Below are 10314 nucleotides of genomic sequence, written 5' to 3' on the forward strand. Positions count from 1 at the left end.
CTATTAGTATGTTATTAATTCACTGTCACAGTGCCAGGGAGATTTTCATAGTTTACTAAACTGCCAAACAACTTATATCATAGTGGAAAGTATGGAGTCGTGACTGCTTTGCATCACAGGCTTACACTGACAGATGAGATGTACTTTTGATGTAAAAAGTCTGAAATCAGGATGTTTGGTAGAGAAGCTGCTCAGATTATCAGACACAGGACTTTCCCCCTCTTTCTTATCCCTCTGTCAGATGCCAATTGACTTCTACCACCCCAGCTTTTTTCCTATGTTGTTTTAACTGCTAAATACAGCTCATGCATGCTCCTGTACACCACCTGCTCCCTCTGAGACCTCCAGGGACATCTGCGAGAGGGAAACATCAGTAAAACTGGCGACACACGAACATTGTCATAAAGAGAAGTCAGAATGATAGAAGATGATGTTGCCATGGGACTTGCAATTACTGTAACCTTGGTTATTGCCTGTAGATCTGGTTTGGAATACTTCATTATTTTTGAAGTTCATGCTGTCATGCTAATCTACTTGTTCTCTCTTATCTCTAGCTCTTCTGATCCCATAATGTACTTTCTGTGGTGTAGTTCAGTATTGTATATGTCTTTTGAAATCCAAAACTCTTACCAACTCCCCTTTTAACCATGACTCTGGACTGGAGACTTGAATTTGTATGTAAAGAAGGCTGGTTTTGGTCTGTAACAGCTTAGACACAGTCAGATTATATGATAGTTCACATAACCACAGCCACCATTGAGAGTCAGGTATTAGTCTGAGGTTTGTGTGTAGCTGGTAACCTGACTGTCTGAGCAAATCCACTTACAGGCTTTGCTTTGCAAAGTGACCTCCAGTAACCTGTTAGGTGCAGATTGCTGTAACTTCGCCAACCATACTTTCTTTGGCAAGAATTTAAAACCCAAAGTACATACGAAACCTATTACCCATCCAGTTTTTGAGGAGAGGGGTGGAGGATTATATATTTTCCATCTTGGTGTGCCTTGTCCTTTTGCAGTTTTTGCTATTTATTGTTTTGTTTCTCCTTTCAGTGTTTGACTACAGCTATAGAGATTACATCCTGTCCTGGTATGGGCATCTTAGCAGAGATGAAGGGCAGCTGTACCAGCTGCTATCTGAAGACTTCTGGGAGATTGCCAAGCAGCTGCGACAGAGGCTGAGTCACATTGATGTAGTTAAAGTTGTCTGCAATGATGTAGTGAAAGCTTTACTCTCGCACTTCTGTGACCTTAAAGGAGCCAACGCCAGGTAAAAACAAAGCTGTGCATTTCATTGGATTTTTCTGCTTCTCTCTTTGCTTTCGGATGTGCTGAACCAAAGGAATGAAGAGTGTAATGCTTTTGTAGGGAATTGATAAGGAAAATAATTCAAGCTTATTACTAGTTTTAGAGATCAACCAGGCTTTAGGGCATCTGTAAGATCTGTGGAAGGAAACACTTGTCCTCATTTTTCTCAGAGTTGAGACTCACTGCTGTTTCTGTTTCATCCTTGAATCCTTTGCTCACAGCAGGAGGTGGGCTGTGTGAGCAGTTCCTGCAAAGTAGTGTGAACCTGCAAGGGAAAGAAGGGGTGCTGTCAGAGCAGTCAACAGACAAGAAGACAGTTATTTGTACCTTTCCCAAAATAGCACCAGGGTTAATTCCATTCAGCTTGCCATTTCTTCTAGCCCCCAGAGGCAAAGCCTTGTGATTTCAGTAAGTGGCCTGTCCTGCAGTAACAAGACTTTTCTACTGGAAAAATTGTTGGCTGTATTTTCTTTCTCTGCTTAGGTTATCTCGCTAATTTCATGAATTTCCTTTTTGGCAAGGCTCTTTGCCCCCTTAAAAATTCAGCTGTCCACTGAATACTAGAGTTGCACCCAAATTGTAATTGCTAATGGGAATGCTTAGCTTATGCAGTTCCCACATCTGAATGTGCAATTTGTCTAATTGTGCATGAAATTTGGGCTTATGTCTGCACTTCAGTTATCCTAGGTGAAATATGCTTTGGTCATTCAGATTTAGACTATACGTTTTATTCTGTGAAGTTGTTTTGCTTACAATTAGATCCACATATTTTTGACACCCCTTCAGAGAAAAAAGATCAACTGTTTTCTCCAGTTTGTCTGTTAGCATTGACTCTGTTGTGGAGCAGAAGATAGGGTTTTTTGTGGTAGATCCCAGCTTTATTTAAGCTAATGTGTAGAAGAAATAAAGACAGAAAATAAACTAAAGGGTGGTTGCCTGCAAGAAAAGAAGAAATAAAAGTGTATGTACTTTGCAGTAGAACTCACACTGGATTTCAGGTACTACTTTCTTTTAGCTCTGGAATGTGGTAGAAATCTCTTGGTCACGTAAAACTCCTAAGTGTGCTCCTTGATTTTTAAGTATTATGCTTGTGCTTGTCCTTTATCACAGTGAAGTGCTTGTTTTTGGGAAGAGCCTGATTTGAGCAGTTAAAGAATGAGGATGCTGATTTTTTTTTTCTTTGTTTGTTGTTTTATTTTTTTTTCTTTGTCTGAATGTTTCTCTGTTTGAAGCTGGGGATGGAAAATCTAGAATTGCAGAATTATTAAATATTATTAATGCTGCTCATGGATGAGGTTTCTTACCTAGTGCGAATTATTACCACTTCATCTTTGTTGGATTGTTATGTTCACTATATAGAGCTAAAATAAATTCTCTTGAGTATTTTTCAGTTTACTTTTTCACTTGGGAGTGGTAAATGAACCTTAGTCCATACTGGATATGGCAGGCTCCATTAACAGAATCACAGAATCAGTTGGGTTGGAAGAGACCACGGTGGGTCGTTTGGTCCAACCTCCTTACTCAAGCATGGCCATCCTAGAGCACATGGTTCAGGATTGCATCCAGGCATTTCTTGAATATATCCAGTGAGGGAGACTCCACAATTCCATTGGCCTTCTTAGCCACAAGGGCACACTGTTGACTCATGGACAGCCTGTTGTTCACCAGGACTCCCAGGTCTTTTTCTGTGGAGCTGCTCTCGAGCAGGTCAGTGCCCAACCTGTACTGGTGCATGGGGTTATTTCTCCCCAGGTGCAGGACCTTGCACTTGCCCTAACATGGTAATGAAAAAATTCCTATCAGGAACTAATGTGGTGGATAAAATAAACCCAAAACCAAACCAAAGCAACTCCACAGCTATAACTGCACAATTTGTAGAGGCTGGAACTGGACATTGAATGCTTTTCACAGACTGCAAGGCTGTGAATTCACAAGGAGAAAGGTCTGGTTTTAATGTGCCTGACAGATCAGCAGCATGATGCTGCGTGACGCAAGTTGTGAAGCACCAGAATATCCTCATGCTGCTCATCAAAACTTGCTCAAAAAGTCAAGGGAGCTGTATGGAAATTGCACAGGGCTCACTGTTTCTTGGCAGACTTAAATGCTATGTACGTACTAGGACAAAGTCAGCAGAAAGGTGACATTGTGCTCATATGCTACAGATGGAACCTGTGCCAAGTGATGTGAACATGCATGTAATAAACCTGAAAGCACAGTGAGTATTCTGATAGTCTTTTCTTTTTAAGAGTATTTGTGGTTCTAGGAATAATTTGAGTTTTGTACAAAACTGCCTACTCCTGTGGAGTTTACTGTGCTATACCTACTGACATTTTAAGCTATAGACTGAAAGCTACAAAAGTATGTCACTTCTAGCTTGGAAGCCTTCAATTAGTTTCTGTATTGTTGCCCTGGTTTCAACAGGGATAGAGTTAATTTTCATCCTAGTAGCTGGTACAGTGCTGTGCTTTGGATTTAGGAATAATGCTGGTAACACACTGATGTTCTAGTTGATGCTTTGCAGTGTTTATGCAAAGTCAGGGACTCTAGCTTCTCATACTGCCCTGTCGGTGAGGAGCCTGGGGGAGTGGGGTCACAAGAAGCTGGGAGATGACACAGCCAAGACACCTGACGCAAACTGGCCAAAGGGCTATTCCATACCTTATGGTGTCATGCTCAGTATATAAATTAAGAGGAAAGCTGACTGGGAGCAGCTGCTCAGGAACTGACTGGGCATCAGTCAGCAGGTGTTGAGAAATTGCACTGTGTATCACTTGTTTTCTATATTCTAATTCTATTATTATTAATGTTGTTTTCCCTGCCTTTTCTGTTCTATTATACTCTCTTTATCTAAAGTCATAGAATCATAGAATGGCCTGAGTTGGAAGAGACCTTAAAGACTGTATAGTTTTAAATGTCATGCTGTGGGCAGAGATATCTTTCACTAGATCAGGTTGCTCACAAGCCCATCCAGCCTGGCCTTGCATACTGCCAGGAATGGGGCATCCACAGATTCTCTGGGCAACCTGTTCCAGGGCCTCACTACCCTTACAGTAAAAAATTTTTTCCTAACATCTAATCTAAACCTACTCTTTCAGTTGAAGCCATTCCTCCTTTCCTGTCACTACATGCCCTTGTAAATAGTGTCTCTCCATCTTTCTTGTAGGATCTTCAGGTACTGGAAGGCTGCAATTAGGTCACCCCAAAGTCAGGAGTTTTCTTTTTTCTGATTCTCTCTCTCATCCCACTGAGGGGGGCGTGAGGGTGAGTGAATGGCTGTGTGGTGTTCAGCTGCCTGCTGGGTTAAATCACAATTGCCACAGTTCAAACACAGAAAATTCATCTTCCTATGGTATGGAACACAGCTCGTGATCTACATTTGCTTTTTGTTAATGTTTTAAAGACCACTAGTAAATCTAAATTGGCATTCATGTGTTTCCCTCTGTGTCTCTTAATAAGGAATCCCGTTAGTTTTGGATTATAAATATAGTGGAACAGAAATTGTAATTAGAGTAAGGCATCTTTCCTATTGTGATGCCTCTTGAAGAGCTGCATCTCATTTCTACTGCTGAGTTGATACTGCAACGTGACAGCAAAGGGCATTTTGTCTGTTATGTGGCAGCTTATGAAGTTTTAAATAACTCTTGTACTGTCTCTGCAGGGTATGCCACCTAAACCACCTTGTCTCAGTTTTCCTATATGGCATCAGATAGTCTACTAAAGTAGCAGAAGAGAAACAACTGTCCATGCCCAGGTGTGCAGAGGTGACTTTCCTCAGTGTGAGGTTAATGTATTTTGTCACTGGATGCATGTCATCCACACAAGTCCTTTACTTTCCTCCTTTCACTGACTCACTTGTGAGTGATTGACCAGAATGTCTGAGAAGATGAAAATAGGCTGAGACCTTTCAGAATGTGAAAGGGTGCTACAGTCCTTCCCTATGCTCCTGCTTTCCCTCTGGCTTACCTTATCTTAATCATCGCAAGGATCCACTTAGTAATAAACAGCACAAGGTAAACGGTTAGCAGAGGCTAACAAATGAGGAAAAGTGCTGGGAGACCATGTCATTGTTGGAGGCATGGATAAAGGCCAGGTTGGATGGGACTTTGAGCAGCCTGTTCTAGTGGGGGGGGTCCCCTCCTGTTGGCGGGGAAATTGGCAATGAATGGTCCCTTCCAACGTAAACCATTCTGTTATGAGTCCACTTCCATGCTGGCCAGTGGGAGACAGAGCATTGGGAGGAAGAAATCTGGCAGTGTTAGGTCTGTTTCCTCTTTCTTTATTCTATCCTCTGGCTTTCCTTAATGGCAGCTGTCTTTCCTGTGCATGCCAGACACTTCTACAGAGCAAAATAAGGGCAGAGACACTTTACTAGCCATGGGCAGAACTGTCTGTGGTGACATAGAGCAATGCAAGCTGTAGGCAAAACACCTCCCAAATTTTTCATCTTGCATGCATTGCTGGGGTGTTACTTGAGGTCCAGTCAGGGCTTCAAAGGATCCTGCCACTTTTCAGTTACAAAATTTGTGGCATTTCTGAATATTTTAGATAAGAAATCATTAGATTTTTATTATTAGCTCTGTGTAGAAATGGAATATGATAATTCCCTGTGTCCAGCATTAGCTAGTTTATGAGTCTGGGATACAGATGAAAAGTCAGCCTTGGATTTATTGTTAGAAGCCACTGCTCTTTTCCCCTATGTTGTACAGAATCAGGAGCACATTTATAACAGGATTATCCAAGTGTATCCTGCAGGGTAAAGAGGGTAGTATATGGCCATTCTTGTTTCATAACACCTTTCCCTCATTCCTTTATATCTTGTTCAAGAGTCTTTCCTTGGCAGAAATATAAGCAAGCTGAAGAACGGCAGTGCCATTTTATGTGAACAAGGATGGACCAGGAGCTGAGCAAGGTGATGTACAGTGATGAAACTGGTCATGTTGCTATGTGGGTGCAGTGTCATCTGTGGTGGTAGTATATTTTCTAGGGGCTAGAACTATCTGATCCCAAGAATGTAGTCCTCTAGTAACATGATGTGCTTGTTGAAAGCAAGAGGCAGCTATTCTTCTGGATGCAATGCTCAGTGACTCTCAGGACTTAGCAAGGTGCAAACAAATAGTAAGCATCTTTCTGTGAAGCTGTCCACATGAAAGGGAGTTCCCTTACACTTATTGTGGGCTAAGAATAACTGCCTCGGATATTATTACAGAACTATTAACATTCGATACAAAACATCATGTGCTGGATGCAGCATAAGCAAAATAAGATTTGCCTACATGAGATAAATAGGTATCATGGTTTAACCCCAGCCGGGAACTAAGCCCCATGCAAGCTGCTCACTCATTCCCCCACCAGCGAGCTCCAGAGAGAACTGGAAAAGTAAAAATGAGAAAACTTGTGGGATGAGATAAAGACAGTTTAATAGGTAAAGGAAAAGCTGCACATGCAGGCAAAGCAAAATGTGGAATTCATTCTCCACCTCTCACAGGCAGGCAGGTATTCAGCCATCTCCAGGAAAGCAGGGCTCCCTCGCGCCTGACAGCGACTTGAAAGACAAACGCCATCACTCCAAACTCAGCCACTTCTCATACAGCTTCCCCCCAAGGTCCTTCACCATCTTTGTAGCCCTCTGGTCAGTTTGGGTCAGCTGTCCCAGCTGTGTCTCCTCCCAACTTCTTGTGCACCCTCAGCTGCAGCAGGATGATTCAAGAAGCGGAAAAGGGCCTTAATGCTGTGTAAGGACTGCTCAGCAATAAAAAACTCCACCTATGTATTATCAACAGTTTGCAGGACAAATCTAAAACATAGCCCTGTACTAGCCACTGTGGAGAAAACTACCCCAGCCAAAACCAGCACAGTAGGCAAGTGGGATTTGAAGGTAGTTAATCCTTGCTGCCTCTTGAACCCTGTGACAAGCAGTGCTTTTAAACAAACCTCAGTGAGAAGAGGTCATGGTGACATTGTTTTTTAAAAAAACAAACCACTATTTATGATAGTAGTAGTTGTTATTATTTGTCCTACATATTTTAGCTTTGAGTGTTGCCTGTCTTTAACCTGTGGCTGGGGCACCTTTGATCCCAAAGACCAAGGAAGAATTGGTTTCTGCAAATATGAATATGTGGTATTGATTGTTGAATATACTTCTGGCAAGTTAACTCCTACATAACATCTGATGGGATACTCTGCAGTGTTTTTATGTGTGTGTGCCCAGACTTGCAGCGTAAGTCATGACTTTGCAACAGGAATGCTTGGGGTGTTGCAGGCTACTCCTGGTGCTGATTCAGAATGGATAGTTAAGAGCTCAAAGCTTGGAAAGTATGAGTGGGGGAATAGCTGTTTGAGTGGTCAGTATGATAAGCAATTTGGGGATTGAAGTTTGTATCATACATCTGATAACATTCCTTTCGATTTCTCTGTATTACTGACAGGGTAAGGCAAGAAAACAACTCTCTTCTTAATTTTCTTGGCCTGTGTGAATACCTTTGCATTTATAGGATATATAACTTGAATTTTTTGTGATTACAGTATGTATTTTGATAAGATAGTAAAAATAAAAGGTGCTGCCACCACAAACTGATCAAGAGCAGACTGATGTAAAGGGAGTTTAAGCACTTGAGATTTAACTTGGTTAATCCTATAGATGCATCCGATTTGTGTGTGTAGCAACTAAACACCTCCCACAGGACTTGATTTTCTTTTATAATTCCATTTGCCACCCACAAACCAGGAATACCAAGAACTGCTTATCACACTCAGCCTCTGGAAAGGAGTATCAAGAGGATTAGTCTGAAATTGTAGAGATTTGTTGCAATGGGAGCAGCAGTTTGAAAATGCAGCAACAAAACAGTCATGAAAAGCCAAAGTCTGAGCACGTTATCAAAGTTAACCCATGGGTAACACCTGGTCTAAAGCTCACCACTACTTTCAAGCTTCAGTGTGGGAAGTTTGGGTTTCCTGTTAATGAGTGACTATAACCTAGACACCACAATAAGCATTAGGACATCGTGGTGCTGATGTGGTCATACCACAGCTTGTAAGCCATTCATAGGTTCTTTGGGTCTGTTATCAATATGACATGTCAAGTGCTTTTTCCTGAAAGAGGTAACTGTGACATGTGTAAATGACAGTTTTCTTCACAAGAAACTTTAGTTGAAGTGATTTATAAAAGTTGCTGGTTTATCTTGATAAAAGTAGCAGCTGTAGAAATCTGGGTTTTGGCTTTGTCTTGTTTGTTGTGTGCTTTCTGGATTTGATGTGGTTTGTTTTCAGAGTTGTGGGTGCTTTGTTGTTTTGTACTGGTTTTTCTAGTAGGTACTTTTGTGGGGTATATTTGTGATACTAGCTTGTAAAGGTCCAAGTTTATTTTTTTTCGTAAAGGCTCAAATAGATCAGGAAGTTTTCACTTTGCTGCGCTGTCAAGAAGCTTAGAGGGTGATACAGGTGAAGAGATGCAGCTTACCTGTGGTTCTGATAGTTCTCAGTATCAGTTTGATGGAAGTGCATGGTGAATGTTGAATATACTGTCAGAGTTAGAGTGGTTTGCACATGCACTTCAGCTCACAATTATTCTGATTGTGACTTAAATTAAGGAAACTTCCCAGTCATGGGTGGCTCCAGTGAGCCGACGAGTGCCCTGCTTGGCTCCCTGTACACCCCTCGCACTCGCAGTATGACCAGGTTTCATTACCGGTTCACCTCTGGGTTTCCCTTAGCAGAGTCTGAGTCGTCAGGTTCCACAAAGCAGTTTATTCATGGCAGAATCCAGAGAGACCCACTTGAGCAGGCTGCCTCCTCACAGGCACCCCATTAACCATGGCCCCTGGGCAATTATATCCTCACAGATTACCTCCATGCCCCCATCTCCCTCTTTTTTCCCCCATATTCTGGTCCTCATCCCTGGCACGTCACTCACGTCACCCATCTTCAGGTGCTTTCATGTCCAGGATTGTCACCTGGCTGGGTGACACCCATCTTCATGCCCTATTGTCATCTAAAATGTTGGTTGTTCATGGCCTCTTGTCCTGGGCTTTCCACCCACAGCTCAACTGGCCTTGCAATGAACATCTCAATTCACAGCTTGCCAGCCGAGCCACCTGGACCAGCTGTATTCCTCAACAAAGACTCTCTCTCGCAAGGCTAAATAAAGAAATAGCAAGGCTGAAGGGAACACTTTGTGATCTATATTTATTTATTTATTTAAAGGAAGAACCCTTATGTAACTTCCTGTAGAGGAGTACTTAATGTTTCTACAGACTCTTTGGACTTCAGTGGGGTTTTTTTGGGGGTGGGGTGGAATGTCTGGATATAATTTATTTATTGCTTGCTTCCTATTTTCAAAGCAGACCAATTCATCATGTTTGTCATCATTAAGTTCCTAGTCATGCGTGTCTCCAAACCAGCATACTTATTTGGGAGTTTCTTTTCCCTTGAAGCACTGGTATTGCCAGCCTCAAATTTGCCAAATCCAAAGTGCATGGGCATTGTAAATGATAACTTTCAGGTTGGCTTTTAGTTTTTTCACCTCTTTAGGTTTTATTTTTAGTCTCTTCCATGCCATTGTGAGGATTGAGACTATACAGCCAATGCTTTGCATCAGGAAGTGTACACCCAATCACGAATACCAAAAGTCATTTAATGCTTTACAATACAGGGAGTTACCACATGGTCCTAATGAAAAATGTGGATATCTGCAGTAAAGCCTGGGAAAAAAGTGCTATTTCTGTGAGGTCCCTGAGTTGGGAAACCTGGAAGCCCGTGTGATAGTCCAGTATTATGGAATGGCCATGGGTCCAGCATTCCTGAGAAATTAAGAATTGGGACTAAAGAGATTTTGATATTGGCTCAGAGTTGCTTCGTTGTATGGGAAAGAAATCATATTTCTATAGCTCTGTTAGTGTTTTAACTGCTTGTCAAAGCAAATCTGCTGTTCTGCTTTCCTTTATAAAAAGTGCTGGTTGAATTCATAGGTTTGCAGCAGTGAAGGGTAAAGTCTTACTATTGATGCTATTCAGCA

At 41.9% G+C, this 10314-nt stretch overlaps 1 protein-coding gene across 1 annotated transcript in view; it reads left to right on the top strand.

Moving 5' to 3' along the window:
* The window catches only part of SNX25 (sorting nexin 25), a 68595-nt gene that overhangs the window by 7881 nt on the left and 50400 nt on the right, over positions 1–10314 (top strand). The window contains exon 2 of the mRNA XM_009070959.1: positions 1050–1266. Within this exon, the coding sequence (XP_009069207.1) occupies positions 1050–1266 (217 nt within the window). The remainder of the gene's footprint in view (positions 1–1049; positions 1267–10314) is intronic.

This window comes from Acanthisitta chloris, unplaced genomic scaffold, assembly GCF_000695815.1.
Source record: "Acanthisitta chloris isolate BGI_N310 unplaced genomic scaffold, ASM69581v1 scaffold13313, whole genome shotgun sequence".
NCBI lineage: Eukaryota > Metazoa > Chordata > Aves > Passeriformes > Acanthisittidae > Acanthisitta > Acanthisitta chloris.